The 17,011-nt window shown below is 34.6% G+C and overlaps 1 protein-coding gene across 1 annotated transcript; it reads right to left on the reverse strand.

Annotated features, from left to right (window-relative positions):
• Positions 1-1,653: 1,653 nt before the first annotated feature.
• On the reverse strand, positions 1,654-16,773 carry LOC129804926 (hairy/enhancer-of-split related with YRPW motif protein). Its single transcript, XM_055852712.1, has 3 exons — positions 16,328-16,773; positions 11,015-11,229; positions 1,654-2,727 (listed from the first exon to the last, which is right to left on the reverse strand). Exons 1-3 carry the CDS (start codon positions 16,486-16,488, stop codon positions 2,027-2,029), a joined length of 1,077 nt encoding a protein of 358 aa, XP_055708687.1. The 5' UTR covers positions 16,489-16,773; the 3' UTR covers positions 1,654-2,026.
• Between the last annotated feature and the right edge of the window lie 238 nt (positions 16,774-17,011).

A 17,011-nucleotide genomic window follows, 5' to 3' on the forward strand; every position in this document is an offset into this window, starting at 1 on the left:
ATTTTGTTTCAAGTAAAGGGGCACAAAATATATTCATCGTTCAAATTTTTGTGAAACAGGGGACTAACTCAAGCAAGTTATGCCTTTGTCGCCTTTGTCATTCTAATTTCAGCAAAATTTGCACATCATTTAGAACGACAAGAAGCTAACTCATTAAAAAAACATATTTTGAAAGGTAAAAATATAAAAGTTTCGATGTTTATATTAGTGCTCATACAAATAAAAAAGAAATAAATTGTTTTTGTTCAGCCATTAAATTGAGATACTTATTTACACAAAGTTGAATCTTTCATGTTGTCTCCTGAAAGAATGGCCGAAAATTAGTTGGCCCCTTGTAATTTCCAAGGTTTCATTCCATATTATGTCCATATATGACAGTTTTTCCTACACAAGCGTAGGCAATTTGCTACAATATGGACATAAATTTCTCCAGTGTGTAGAGGCCATAGAACCAAGATTTTAAGAATTCCTAAATGCACCTTTAATGGACGAGAATTTTGTGTTTAAGTTCCCGTAGAAACTCTTAAACTTCTTAAGAGTGTTCCACTTTATTTCTATCAAGAACACTATAACCAGATTATAAGAATTTCGGTTCTATAATGCCTTCTCCTTAGAGAATTGTAAGAGAATAAAGAAAAGAAAATGTTTATTGGGTAGAAATTAAACAAAATACTGAATATTCAGTGAGCACAAAAAGCTAATCAATATCAATTCACCTGAAAATTATATACAGTAGACTCTCGCTCAATCGACTCTTTTTCAATTGGGTGCAAAATTTTATTTTGCGCCCAATTAATTTTTAATTATGAAGCTAATTTGCTCAAATTCGCTGTAGTTCTTCCTATTTTATCGTGGTTCTTTATAATTGAGTGCTTTTTGTGGAATTTACAAAGGCTTTGACGCCCAAATCTATCGATAAACCGGATGACATTTTGCCCCAAATGCCCATTTTAGAGAGAGTCTACTCGTCTACTGTATTTTCTGCTGAATTCTGCTAACCTAAAAACAACACTCGTGAGACAGTGCCATTTTTGTATATTTGGTTAGCACTTTTTGTTCGAGAACTGCTGACCGGTCAGCATATTTTTGCTAATCGACTCAGCAAAAGTATGCTAAAAATATATTGTTTTTTAGCAAACACAAAAAATAATATGAATTTTTATGAATTTAGCTCTTATTGATAAATATTTTTAGGGAAAAATGTAGAATGATCTTCTTGTGTTTGTCTTTTAAAAATAAACAAGCATCTTATTTCACAAGTTAGGCTAAATATAATCTCACTAATTTCGTTATTTTCAAAGTTTTTGAGGTTATATTATAACGTTCGTCTAGTTACAGTTGCAATTTTCAGTAAATTTTTCTTTACGGTCCCAATTTCATAAAATTCTCTGCTTATGAATTTTTTTTGGTTATAATTTCGTAAGTTTCTGATATTGTTGTACAGATACCTACATTCCCTGCAAAAAAACGTAAGGAATATATTTCTCTGACGTATTAAGTTAGGTGATCATATCATACGTCAGAACTTCGGACTTTTTATTTTAAGGTTATGTCAAATATAACCTCACATTTCGAAATAACGACAATATTAAATATGATAATCTATCTCCAGAATTCCGTAAGTCCGAAAGGCGGGATATTATCTACAAACCATTTTTATTGTGCACCTCCCTATTTAATATTTATTTTTTAATCTTTTTGGATTTTCATAAATCCTTTTTTACATTTATTCAATGCGTTTTTAGCTTAGCCAATATTTCAAGCTCTTCGACCACTTCCATTCTCTGTCTAGATTCGACACGATTTCTCACTTTAATATTTTACAGGAATTATTGTTAATCCACCACCAATGTACAAAATTATATAAATTGACTTACCCCCTTGAGACATCCTGTTCACTCTCCAACTATCCTAGTAAATAATTTATGTATAAAAAATAGACATCCTCTGTGGCATCTTTGTATAAAATGACTATGAAACGACTTAGATTTCAGTTAACTCTCTTTTCTTCTCCTCCTGACCCCCTTCAGTACGCCATTTCAGCTCCCCAGGGTCTGTAGGGCTTAGACCCATTCCCAGCCGGTGCATTATTATTATTGTATCCTGATGTGGGCACCGCATAGCTGAGGGCACTTCCGGCAGGGTACTGAGAATGTTGAGCATAGGCCGATCCATGAATCGATGCTGTTCCACGGTGCACAGCTGAAGAGAGATCCGTGTAAATGGGACCTGCATTGCTCTGATGTTCTTGATTATTATTAGGATAGTGCTGCTGTTGAGCTTCCTGATTCTGATGCACCGTCACCTCTGACTGATGCGTCGAAGTGGCCGTTGAAACTGAGGTATCATGGAGGGTCTCCACGGACGGTACAGGAGCAGGCAAATTGGGAACATATCCTGAGGAACTGGCAGCCTGCGGTGCATAGTTCTGATATGCTGCATGATGGTAAGCTGCACTTTGGTATGTTGACACTCCACTAGATCCAGGAGTTGACCAGGCTCCAGCTGCCTGGGTAGCTGTGGAATGTGTTGAATTCTTGGCAGAAAGTTCTCGTTGAGCTACAAAACACTGTAAGTGCGACATGAGGCGCAATCGAAGGGGATCCTGAATGTCCATTCCCTCAATGGTGACTAGATACCGTGCCACTTCCGAAGCACACTCCCGGAAGCCGATTATATGGTAATCCATGGCAAAACGCTGTGGATCGAAGGCAATCGAGTCGATTCCTGCAGCGAAAAACAGGACAAACCGCATAAATTTTCCGCGCATATTGGTCAGTATTTTCCAATCACTCGCTCTCTAACCATTCAAGCGTAATGTAACACGCAGGATGACCACACGGGTAAAATTCCGAGGGAATTGCATCCCATCAATATTCAACAAACATTCATTAGGTATTTCAAAAGATATACCCAGTGGCCTCCTATTTCTTTTTAATTGCAATATTTACGTGGTTTTTTAAATTAAAATTATGTAAAAAGGGGAAACTGAGGCACCACCGAACAAGGGGTAGCACCAAAATCTGCGATCTTTTAATTACACATTAGACAGACTTCAGAGGACGAGACCTGTATAAATTCATAAGATACTAGGGATTCTTATCCATTGAAAAAATAGTCGATATAGTCCAAGTAATTTAGAAATAAAAATCAGTGTTCGGTAGTACCCCAGGTTCGGTGGTGCCCCAGTTTCTCCTATTTGAAAAACAATACACTTTTCCCCGGAAAGGAAAGGTAAGGAAGCGTCGACCTTGGGGCAGACCTATGACAAAGTGACTGAAACAAATTCAGGATTTCTTGAAACAAATTCCTTGGATATCCTTGAGATCGACTGTGAACATCTTCCCGAAGTGACGGAAGATCGCCGGGCGTAGACTGCTAACCTAGGTGTCATAGGTCCGCTAATAGTTTTTCATAATTGGCTTAAAATACAGTGCGTACTAGAGCCCTGCATACCCGACCCGACCCGACCCGACCCGCGGGTACCCGCATGATTTTTTGCGGGTCGGGCGGGTTTTATTTTATTTTCTGCGGGTCGGGCGGATTACGGATAAAACCCTTCAAATTTTCGGGTATTATTTAAACATTTATCCGACCAGATTTCAAGGATTTTTTAAAAACATTTTTTTTTAAATTAATTAAGCTTTGGGGAAGTTTACATAAACCTAGAAAAACGATATGATAAATCAAGGAACAATTTATGTGATCGGAAGAGCATATGGATTTAAAGAAGTAATAAAGTGATCTGACGAAGACAAGTAATATTTATACTAGATCCAGGAATTACGCACCTGACGGGATTATTCTATTATGCTCATACAATTATGAATGTTTGCCTAAAATTGGATATCATTTTGTGAAACCATTGTTGAAACTTAAATTTCTTTAATTTAGGTAATATTTTTGAATATTCTGACAATATTTTGAAGAACTCTGGGTAAAAACCAAAAAGTACTTTTTATAAATACAGCTCTTTTAGTCTTAATCAAACGCAATTACCTCTAGGTGCATAACGCCAATTCCCTAAATTGTTTCGGGCGCGAAAATATGCTTATTCCCGGGATAAATAGCAAGATAATTTATCGAATTTCTTTTAAGTATGATAGGGCTTGTACCCCCAAAACTATATTTTCTGAAATTTAATAAAGCGACAATATTATCTTGTATTATGAATTCTTAAACTTGTTCAGGAGTATAATTCGTTAAATATATCCTTAAAACATTTTCTCACAAATTTAAGCTCAAATTTACTCTTGTCTTCTCAATTATTAGAAAAACTAACTATTATTTAATAAAAAATTTGATTCACTGATAAATATATGAAAGTACACTAGCTATTGTATAATCCACTAATATCTGGCTATATAAATTGACCAATACTCATATTTTTGATCAAATTTAGCATGTTATGTCATTAAAATTAAATTATTTTCGTTAAAATTGTGATTAAAAAACGCACAGATGACCGGTTAGGATTGCGATGAAAATACTCACAGTTAAATCATAAAATGTCTAAAACTGTGCTAAAAACACGCATAGATTAAGGATAAAACAGTTAAAAAAACGGAGAAAATTACGATTAAAAACATGCACAGTTCAAACAAAAAATTGATAAAATTGCACTTACGCGCCCAGCTTAGTCATAAAACTGTTAAAATTGCGCTTAAAAACACGCACAACTCAACGATAAAACGGTTAAGTTTGTGCTTAAAAATACGCACAGTTCAATCATAAAACTACTAAGATTGCCATTAAAAATACACATAGCTCAATCATAAAACGGTAAATGCGCTTAAAATAACTCACAGCTCAATTTTAAAACGGTTAAGATTGCGCTTATAATCACGCATAGCTCAATCGTAAAACGGTTGAGTTTGCGCTTAAAATCACGCACAGTGCAGTTATAAAACGATTAAGAATGCGCTTTTTTAAGCGCGATCTTAGTCGTTTTACGATTGAACTGTGTGTGATTTTAAATGCATTTACCGTTTTATGATTGACCAGTGTATGATTTTAAGCGCATTTACTGTTTTATTGGTTTAGTGAAAATGTAGTTTAATTATGTTAAAAGAAAATAAAAGTAAAAGCTGTCTTGTCATGGAATGTAGCATTCAATATTACTGATTACTATTTTTTTTTTTAATTCTTTAATAACACTTTTTAATTTATTCCAAACAAAATTCAGAAGGTTCTTACGAGAAACTTGAACACTTAATTTAAGATCAAGTATATTGTCTCAAAAATAACAAAATTTCCTTTGAAATAAAATAAGTATAGAAAAACCTTTATACGTTCCCGAGATATGCAACTTTAATATTTGTCATAAATCGCAATTAAGAAACGAACGCCATCTACGGCATTCCTTGTTTCGCGTTATATTACTTTTTTTTCCAAATAATATCAAATTCAAAAACACTCACTTGAAAATTACGGCTTAGCGTAATTATATTATAAATAATAGTTAAACTAAATTTCCATCATTTTCCACTAAGTCGTCTCTCGGCTTAAGTCGTACGTGTGTCTTAGGGCGTCTAGGGCAATACTTTAATTATAATTACGATGAGCCGTCTCTCGGCTTAAGCCGTAGGTTTGTTCAGCACATTAGGCAATCATTGATCCAATGCTTATTTACGGCTATTCTGAGACCCACATCAATGACCTTCTCAATGGCAACCAATGAACAAAAGATACGTAGATTCACTAAGCTAATCTTGGAACCAAAATGGAAAAAAAGATCTTATATTTCAACAAAACACAGTTAATAATGCTATTTGACCTGCTTACAAGACACTGTGCTCTAGGCTTCTACTTAAAAGGAATAGACATCACAGATGGGATTTTCCGATTTTGTCTAGAGGACGAAGAGTAATTCATATCCTGTGATACCAGCTAGAGTTTCGGAGGATATTTCTGAGCGAACTTGTTTACCCATCTTCCGTCTTTAAAACGTCTGAAGCGTCTGAACGTGGAGTTTTACAATGCTTTAATAAGGATACGAAACTAAAACCCTAAAAAATACAGGATGGGTACAATAGATTGACCAGTTGCAGTGACTGGGTCTGCTTTCACACCACCTGAACGCAAACTAATAAACTTCGTTAGAAATAATCGCAGATTTATAAAATATCGATATTAAAATTATATTGAATTTTATTAAACGATCTGTTTTTTGGAGGTTAGTTTAGTATAACCTCAAATTCTATATAAAAGATTCCTTATTATAATAAATTAACAGACTTTAATTTTTAATTAAACCCTATTCTAATATAAAAGAGTTTTTGCAATTATTTTTAGGTTAGATTTAACATAATGACCCTTACAGAGTATAATTCGTATAATCCTTTGGTCAAGACGGACAAGACTATTAAGTCACAAAATAAGATTGAATATGCACAAATTAAACCCTGATAGTCTGTTAATTCTCAACAAGAACTGACAAGGACTCAGGTTAGGGTGTCAATTAGAATTAAATCACCAAGCAATTTACTTTAATTATCCTTTACTTGAATAGAATATATTGGAACTGCAAATGTCCGAAATACAAGACAATTATCCGCAAATTAATTCATTAAACAACTTGAAGTATAAATTGCCTTTACCCTAAATTTGTTAGTCATATTGCCATAAGTCCTCTGTGTATTTATTTTCCGCATAGCTTTCCCATAGCCAAAAGTACCCTGAAGAGATAAAAAACTCTCCCACGATTTTACTTTTTTTTTTTTTTTGAATGGGAAAAGAAAGAATTCATAAAACAGAAGAGGGACACTTTATGCGAATAGAGAGAGCTAAAGGTATACAAAAGGCACCCTAATTCCGTATACAATTTAGTGCATGATTCCTTTCCCTTCCCGTTTGCTCACACACAAAACTATTTCAGTGGTGGCTTCCTCATTTGACTGGTTATTATGTTCAAAACATTCCCACGCGATTTCCCACATTTCCCTCTCGTTCACACTGCCTGGGGTCTTCCCCTTTCATTGAGACAGAGATCACAATTCCCGAATAGAGGGTGAGAGTGCGGGAAAAAATTGGTGTGATTCACGAAAATGGCAAATTCACATGTGAATTGAGAAGAAGGAAGAGTATACGTGGAGAGAGATCAATTGTTACCAAGGAGAGTCCTCTTCCATGTATTTGAAAAGTCACACAGGGATTAATTGGAAGTGAGGATGAGGAGAAGCAGCAGAAGGGTTCCCAACTGGTTGATGCCTCTTCTTGTTCGAGTGTATAATACACCCGGAATATTGTTGCTCCTCTAAAGGCAAAAGTTTATCCATCATCAGGAGCTGAGAGATGATGAATAAGTGAGATTATGATTGATGAACAGCATTTGCAATAAAATTAGGCACCTTGTTATTCTGATGCATGCCCTATAAATTCTATGAAACCACTAAGGATTTGTTTAATTAGTGTTTAGAATTGAATTAGTTAAAATTGAAGAGTTGTTTTGTAGAACATAATAGGGCTGTTAGATCGAATTAAATTGAATATTAAAAAGTAATCAATAGGTATTTTAATTGATGAGTACTAAAAGTTGTACTAAAAATGCAAAAAGTAAAGAACGGCCACTTTTCCACAAATAAATTAGTTTTTTCTGTGAATAAATCTCAAATAAAGTTAAAAAGATGTTTTTGCTCTATTAGACACTGCAATTTTAATAAATGTTTTCGATATGACCTTAAGCTGTACTAAAGTCACTGGAATACGATGTACGTGTGCCTAAATTCTGTTTAACTTTCTTGTACTAGTATCGATGTAAGGACTTAGGTCATATAACTATTTCACATTAATAACTGAATCAATTATTAGTACATTTTTGTACTAAAATATCTTTTTAAGTGACTCATATTTTTAAAAAAATATTTTTATTAGAATGACGTTCATGATGGAATAATTCTAAGTAAATATTTTTAAAAAATTCCTAAATATGTGTACTTGAAGTGAAATTTTAGCACATGACTGTACTAAACTCATCAATGAAATTACGAAAATAAAATAGTTGAAACACAGAATTGATTGAATTCCTTATGATTCTGTTGTGATTTTGGAAAAAAAACATAAAAAGTATTTTATGGTATTTTTCTCATATTTGTACTAAACAACAGGCAAAATTTGAACATTTTAAATAAAGTAGATAAAGTATTTTAATATGGACTTGGTAAGATACTAGATATGCTAACAAATACGAAAGGAAAACTGCTATTATACCTGTGATACCTGATAATTATTTAATATTAATATTTTTTCACGAGGTACTAAAACCACAACTCATATTTCTGAAAAAAACTGAACATTTTTTTAGTACATGGCCCTTATGTTTTTCTGCATAAACGATTTTGTATTGGTTTCTATTACAACGCTTTTGTGGTGTTGGAACACAAAGGAAACTGAGGAAAACAGTCGTGACAGGAACCAACATAAAGAAAAGTATATTACGCTGAAGAACATGAGAATAATCATGTACTAAAAAACATATTCGGGAGAAAGATTTCCCTTTTTCGTTTTTTCATTTCAATAGCACCATTAACAAGTTCTCCCATGATAGTTTGGTTTTTAGTACATGCTTGTGCTAAATGTTAAAGAAAAACCACCCTAAACAGTAAAACTTTAGCATTACGATTTATTAATTTATTGAGAAATTCATTGCAAGTCAAGGTGTGAGTTCGATCTATTTTTTGCTCTTCTATTTATTCTTTTAGTCAACATTCGAGATGGGATCTTCTTCAGAGTCTAATTACAATTTATAAATTTTCCTTTATAATTTTCTGTTTATAAATGAAATGGGGCAATTATTATTTTTATAATGTCCTCAGAAGCTCAATGAGCAATGCACTAAATTTTCAATGCAAAAATTCTAGGTTCGATCCTGGATCGAATTTAGTCTAATAAAAATCACAAACAATTTTCACAGTAGTCATTAAAAGCTGCAAAAATTAATCAAAAAATAATTTAAAGCAATATAATAAGGCAAAGATATGGTTTAAAGGCAACAGAGGGAAAGGAATAATGGTGCTATTCCAATGAAAAATGAATAGGGAAAATGTTGCTCTTGAACATTTTTTTTAGTACATGATTGATCTTAAGGTCTTCTGCTTTATCGACTTCTCTGTATCGATTACTGTCTCTACTGTTTGGTGGTTTTGGAACATGACGAGGACTGGAGTAAACAAATGTAAAGAAACGTCAATTACGCAGAAGCACGTGAGATCAGTCATGTACTAAAAAAAATGTTCAGTATAAAGATTTCCTCTATTTATTTTTCAATCGAATAGCACCATAATGATGGTATTCCAATGAAGATTGAACGTGGTTTTTTAGCACCACTTTACTGTTTTCAAGTACTTCTGCATTATTGACTTCTATTCTATTCTAGCACGACTATTTGGTGGGTGTAGAACAGAGGTGTGCAAAAACCGTTGAAACCGAATTAACGTCAAAATAAGTTTGTTATAGTAGCGTTTTGAACATTGACGTACATGTTTCATTTGACGTTTATTCGGTTTCAACGGTTTTTGCACGCCTCTGGTGTAGAACACCGCGAGGACTGGAGAAAATAGTCGTGATAGGAACCAACACGAAGAAGAGTCGATAATGAAGAAGCACTTGAGAATAGTCATGTACTAAAAACATGTTCAGGAGAAAGATTTCCCTTTTTAACTGTTCTCAAGTGTTAACTTAACTGTTCTCAAGTGCTTCTGCTATATACTTTTCTTAGTGTTGGTTCCTGTCTCGACTGTTTTCTCCAGACTTCGCTGTGCAAAGACCGCACTGACCACAAGTGCTAAAAAAATGTTAATTTTCCATTGGAATAACACCATAAAGAGAGATAGGAGGAAAATAATGAAAAATTGCAACAAGTAGAAATGGAATTCAACCATGTGCCATGCAATACTTTTAACCAGGGGCATGACATTTCCTATGTTTCCCATATGTTTCTAGCGCGCCGAAAAAACTTTTGAGTTCATTAGATGTTTTCTGTCATTGTAGAATGAATTAGCAAAAAATACTTATACAAAATAAAAGCCAATTTAATAACGGAGAGGCAACCGAAAACCCCAAATTGGCAACCTACGTAGTTTTGAAGATATCTCGTGAAATGTGTACGAAAACAGGAAAAAAATGTGTACTAAAACTGGTCGAATTTTTTAGAACTAATGTCACCCCCCTGCTTTTAACCGTGGCATTAGATCTGAAAAATGCGACCGGTTTTGGTGTAAATTTTTCCCTGTTTTCGTACAGATTTTACGAGATATCACCGAAACCACGTAGGTTGTCAATTTGGGGTTTTCGGTTGCCTATTCAGTATTAAGTTGGCTTTTATTTTGTATTTGTATTTTTTATTAATTCATTCTACAATGACAGAAAACAGCTAATAAATTCAAAAGTTTTTTCGGCTCGCTAGAAACATATGGGAAACATAGGAAACGTCATGTCCCTGCTTTTAACATTAAAAACTCATTTAAAACCTAATCTTTATCCATGTTGAAATCATTTCTGGTCCTTAAAGATGATGAAAGAAAATCTTGAGGGAATTTCCTACTATGTTTCTTGCAATCGATTAAACCAACTGTTGTGAATTATTGAAGTGAAATCGTACGTGTCCTCTTGAATGGCAAAATTTCTCCAGGAATATCAATTCAAAATTCACACCCAGAGTCACTATTTAAATAATTCACTTATATAGCCCAACACTTCCCAAGCCCGGAGAAGAATATCAAAATTGTCTCATTGGGAAATTGCCAAGCGGAATATTATGAAAGGGAGAGAGACCCTCCTCGACACGTTGCAATGTATAAAACACAATTACTCCGATTAACCTTTAACCAATTCAGCATGTTATATCAATGAACCATTATTCCCGTATCAAATAACACTTCCGCCCCAGAATGACATACAAATTCACACCATCTCTTTTCCATTTCCTCCACCTCTACAACTTCTCAAGAGCAAGCATGATAAAAGGGATTCTGTCCTCATTTTCTTTTCTATTCCTTCTCCTTCACATTTTCCTTACCTTTTGAATGAAGCGACTTCAAGTGGTCAACTGTAAGCTGAAGAATTTCTGCCTTCTCCAATTTTGCTGATCCTTGCTTCTCATAAGCACTTGGCACAAGACGCTTCAGTTCTGACAATGATGAATTAATTCGATCACGACGCTTCTTCTCAATAACACCACGACGCTTTTTCCGCGTCAGCATCTGGCAACTGTTGGATTCGCCTGGAGATGCCCTGAAAAATTCAATAGGAAGAAACTTTAAACTACAGAAAAACTTTTCATCTCACACAAGAATTTCTTCCAACAGCACACTTTCACAACTTTAAATCATCCCTATACTTTACGTATACCCCCCCAACAACAGAGATGAAGTTTTCCTCAACTATTTGTGTGACATAAGGCAAGAGAAAGTACCAACAAGTTGTAAATTAAAGAATATTCTGAAACAAGTATGAATTTCATTCCCTTTGAAATATGAATCTCCTCACAGAGATACCCCCACGGGAATTTTTTGAGAATAAAGGAAGAAAAAGTTTGAAGGAAATTGCTGGTTATCAACAGAATACACACCGCTGAACTCAAGAAAAGAATTCTGATTTAATAAAAGACACGAGAAAAATGAAACAAGTTCGAAAGTGCTCAAAGGATTACGGAACAGCGAAATATTCACATGTGATACAATTTGTTTTAAGTTTTACAACAAATAATTACAAAATAATGTTAAATTTTCAACTATACTCTCATATTAAAAGAAGTTTCATTGATTTAATAAAAACTTTTCGTATTTTAAGTATAATGTTTCACGAGACATTCTGCAATTCTCATTCAAACTTTTCAGGATTAAACTGATTAATCCATGACCAATTAAACACCGTCTGCGGTTCTTCAACCCGCAAAATAAAAAATTAACATTGCAACATAAACATAAAAAGGATTCCCAAAATACTGGAAATACAACTTTGCAAAATTTCTTCCAAAAAATTAACGAATGTAGAACATCGCTCAACGGCTTTATTTGAATTTGAATTTAGTCCCCTCTAGAGTAGTATCATAGTCACCTTCGTATCTATGCTCGCTGGGATAGAAGTCGTCACTTGAGGTGTGACGTCTTGAGGAGGGCTATGCGCATGTCTATTCTATTCAGTCAGTCTCGCGCCGATCGTCAAAGAGTGCATTTGGGGTTGCGCTGGGGTTAGCCCTCCAATGGGTAACTATAAATCTCCCGCGAGTTTTAGAATACACGTTGGTGACTCGGTCGTGGTTAATTAATAATCCTTCGGTTAATTGGGGGTTTTCTACACGAAGGATTATTAAGTCGAATTTATCACATGCTTTGCGAAATGCTCGAACTCAAAAGTACTTTCGCATCATTTACCGTTTACCGGTTCTCAACCGATTTGAACCGATTCATAAATTTCTCAAAAGATTCCCCAAAATAGTTTTAAAAGTAATAGAATTAATTTTCTCATAAAAATTAGTTATCGGTTATGAACCGGTTCATTACTGATTCAAAACCGGTTGGAACCGGTTCAGTTTTGTCGAAAATTCCAAGACCTTTCCAACGACCCCAAACATGACCCCATTTGCTTGATAAATGCGCACTCTAGTGTCTTTTTAACCTTTGACCTTGAAAAACCGTTATTAGGAATGATTCAACGGTATTTTCGGACGAAATGTTCGCCTGGATAATCTCTAAAAGATATCCAAAAATGAAAAAAATCGCACGACGCATTTTCGAGCAATCCCAAAAAAAAAACAGTTTTGGAGGGAAAGGGAAGGGGTGCGAGGAAAATGGGGCTCCCAGAGTTGACTTATGGGGGATCCCCCGAATGTCCCAAGTCTCTATCTCTAACCGTTTGGCCTCTAGAGCTAATGGCAGCTGGACGGACATACGGACAAACAGCATGATGACATTTCTCAGAAAACGTCTGAAACGTGAAGATTTGTTAAGAAAAGTAGTCTCTGGGGGGTGGAAGGTGGAAATTTTGGGGGGTGGGGGTGAAAAATCGAGGGGTTACTGCTCTCTCCGTAGAGTTCGAGCAGTAAAAGTATTTTTAACCAATTTCAAAATAAAAGAAAATAAAATAATTAAAGAAAATTGTGACGTAAGGGAAGTGTACCAGCGATCGGCAGTGTTCCTCGGATCGTCAGGTTATTACCATATTGTTGCACCAATTCAAATGACTTTTTAAAAATTATTAGCTAGGTACTTTTTACTATTTAACTCTCACAAGAATGCAGTGCGTTACTTCAGACTTAATTTATAAAACCAATTTTCCGTGAGAGACCTGATTAAATTCGTGACGATCCGAGGTACAGAATACATAGCTGCAATTATACCTATTTTTTATTAATTTATTGTAAAAATTTAAAATTCAAATGCACAGATATAGTTAAATGGATCACTAATAATATACTGATAAGCATAATCAAAAATACCAAATAGCATTTTGAGGGTTATGTTTTCAACTAAATATGGAACATCTCTCTTAACATTCCGATCCTGGGTGCTCTTCCCTTATAGGAGAAAAACCAAGAACAGATTCTTGATCAGAGGACTCGACTCTACCAAACGTACCATGTGAGATCTGTGTGCCAAAAATCGTGTTGCATAGTGTTATACCAGCATTTTCCTTTTACCGATTAAATAAGTTCTTTTAATGAGTTTTCAAACATTTTTTGTTCATTTTCAAAATGTACTAATTGTATTAATTTTAACCTGAAAAAAAAACAAGATCCTTTTCCCAAATATATATCCCAAATATCCAAAATTCAAGATTTATCAAGATCAAAAGTTGAAAAAGCTCTAGAGAGCGTTTTTCTCAACCGAATGGTATCATAGCTGGGCTCATTGGAAAGGTCTTGAAATTTCTAACAAGTCTGAACCAATTCCAATCCATTTATGAACCGGTTCATACCCAAAAGTATTCGAGTACTCCTAAGGCATTTTGGGTAATGTTTTACGAAATTTATAAATCAGTGCATATCGGTTGTGAGCCGGAAGTAAACCGGTATACTTAAGAAGAAATTGCCCAGTGGGAAAAACTCTGCGATATCCTTGAATCCGTGAACACTACTCTTTCCTCGTGAATTGAACCAATAAAAAACTTAAATAGGTATAGTCTTATTTGAAGTATAGTCCTTAAGTCACAAGTTCGAGCACTTCGCAACTTGGGTAACAGCATTTGAGGATGCTTTCGCATTCCTTTTTTAAGGCTACAACATTTTTGTAAGTAAATAAGTAATTTGCTAAGTAAAAATTCATAAGGTAAAGTGCCCTCAAGCCGACCGGTTCCTCAATTCGACCGGTAGAGTTATTTATTGAATTTATTTATATTTGCCTTAATATTTGGCGTATGATCTAACACAGAAGTGTGCAAGAACCGTTTAAAACCGAACAAACGTCAAATGGAACTTATGCGTCAATGGTCAAAACGCTACCTGAACAAACTTATTTTGACGTTTATTCGCTTTCAAACGGTTCTTGCATATCCCTGATCTAACATTAATAGGTCAATTATTACATAAATAAATATGAATCAGTGACAATTTTATTCACCATTAAAACATTCAAATATTGGCCACCGGTCGAGTCGAGGAACCGGTTGATTCGAGGGCACTTTTTACCTTATTTGTTAAGTAAAAAAAATCCTTTTGGTAAGTGAAACTTGAATGTGGTTCATATCATCTTTTCCCTTTGCCAATAATATTTCACTACTCACCAAAATGCTAATTTATTTACCATTTTTTTTCATTTTTGCTTGCAATCTTGCCAAAAAATCAATCTTCTTCAGCCTTTTTTTTAAATGGAACTGAGCCTTATCTTTATGTAACTTAACTTCATAATTGATTTGTGCAGCTAAAGTATATATCATGATAAGGTCCAGTGTCCAGTTCCATTCAAAGAAAAAAAACATATTTTCAAAGACACCTGACTCCAAACTTTTCCTTAGTATTTTAAAAACATATTTTGGTAAATAATAAAAAATAGGTGTGTTTAGTTAGTTATTGAAGTGCAGATATTTTTTTTATTTCCAAAATCACCCATAACAGAGATTGTTTTTAATGGTTAGCAATCATTTAAAATAGGAAAACATTTTTTTTTAATTCTAGGATTCGATTTGTTGAATGCCAAAAAAATATTGTTTAATAGACGAACTTTTTGTCAGTTGAATCAGTGAGAGAAATCCTAAAAAGTTAAAATAACATTCGGAAAATGTTAATTTTACCCTGCATTATTGATCCGAAATCGGTGTAAATATTATGCTTTTTAGGTGTTTTAAGGGTTAAAGTTACCCTTTCTCATGTTAATTTTGCCCTCAAAAAAGTGTAAAATTAACATTAAAAATGTTGATATATTTTTACACCTAAAAAGTGTTAAAGTTATGAGAAAAAAAAGTTAATCACACCCTCGTTTTTTTCTCAGTGATTAGGTCAGTTAACCATCCCAATTATATTACGTTGATATTATTTCAATCGGAATTAGAGTAAGTGTGCCAAATTTCGGCATAGTTGCATGCAAGCACCAAAGTCTGAAGTTTGAAATGTAATATATTTAATAGAAATTGATTTTTTTCATTCCTTCTTCTTAAGGAGTGTTGCTTAGAACCTTATAGACAGTTTATTGTCTTTATTTACTTTAATGTCATTCTTAATACATTTTAAAATGAATAAAAATGTAGACATAGCTTTGGTGCCCTATTTCGGCCACCTTCATTCTCATAGTTCCTTGCCCTTTGGGAATTCTTCAAATGTCTTTTTCACGTCATCTCGTTCGTCGAAGCGACATTTTTTGTTATTCTCTTGCATTGTATAATCTCAAGAGTACGTAAAATCTAAAAGTTCATGGAAATTCGAGGAACAAAAAAGGTGGCCGAAATTGCAAGCTGGCCGGAATTTGGCACACTTACCCTATACAAGTTTAATAATTTGCTTTTTGGCAAAAAAACAAATGAGTTTCAAATCTTCTTTTGTATTTAATTAAAAATTAAAATCATTTTTAATTAGTTGATTTTCGTTATTTTTGAAGAAGTTGACATAATAAAAGGACATTGTATTTTTCGCACTTTTTAATAGAAACCTTTACAAGAATCCTTTTATCTCGTATATTGCTGAAAAAATACACTTTTCACTTAGTATCACTTTCAAAAGGTTTTCCCCATTTAATTTTTTAAAAACACTATTTTTTAACAATTTTTGTTTATTTCCTATAACTTCTTCTCAATTTCCTTTAATGTTTAAATTTTCACTTCAAGTTTACTTAGTAAATTGTACCTTTAACAATCCCAGAAATTAAGAAAAACGGAAGGATGGGTAATAAATTAAACTTACTGATCCTTGGATGATTCCTCAGAGTATAGGTCATCGTTGTCACTGTCGGATAATGTCCTCTTGAGTTTATTGCGACTGGGTGGCGGAATCCACGTGTTATGCGGCTGGCTGGCAGCGTATCCCCAATGGAGCGGGGAAGCATGATGATGGATGGGATCCATGTCAACAGGTCACTCTCCCTATTTTCCCCTCTTTGCGTGAGAGAGCACTTGATTGCGTGGAAGACACAAAGGTGTTTTTGGGCACACACGACACGACACACGCCTTGGAGACGTCCCACCAAGACGCTGGTGGACCACGGAAGAAAAGGCGGAAGAGTCTTGTACGAAGTGTTCGAGAGAGTTGTGGAGCGTGTGCTCACACGTGTCTTATCGTGTGTATGAACGTCGTTCGACTGATTTTGGGACGTGCGTCAAACGCATGCAATGCATGTGTCATCCCCTCTCTTACTCTCATCTCACTCACAACTTCCCTTCCTGCACACGCATTCCCCGGAGGAAAGGCCCAAAACACCCGGGACTTCCACGATAGGGGGATGAAGTCAATCCCTTCCACACAACATCCCCTCTCACTCTCACCCTACCCAAATCCACGAGAGCAAGAGCGATATCAGTGTCCAGGAAAAGGGGTAAGGTCCTCAGCCAACCAAGTAGAGCGGGAAAAAAAACTTGGGCGGTGAGACTG

Source organism: Phlebotomus papatasi, chromosome 2, assembly GCF_024763615.1.
Source record: "Phlebotomus papatasi isolate M1 chromosome 2, Ppap_2.1, whole genome shotgun sequence".
In the NCBI taxonomy this organism is placed as follows: Eukaryota; Metazoa; Arthropoda; class Insecta; order Diptera; family Psychodidae; genus Phlebotomus; species Phlebotomus papatasi.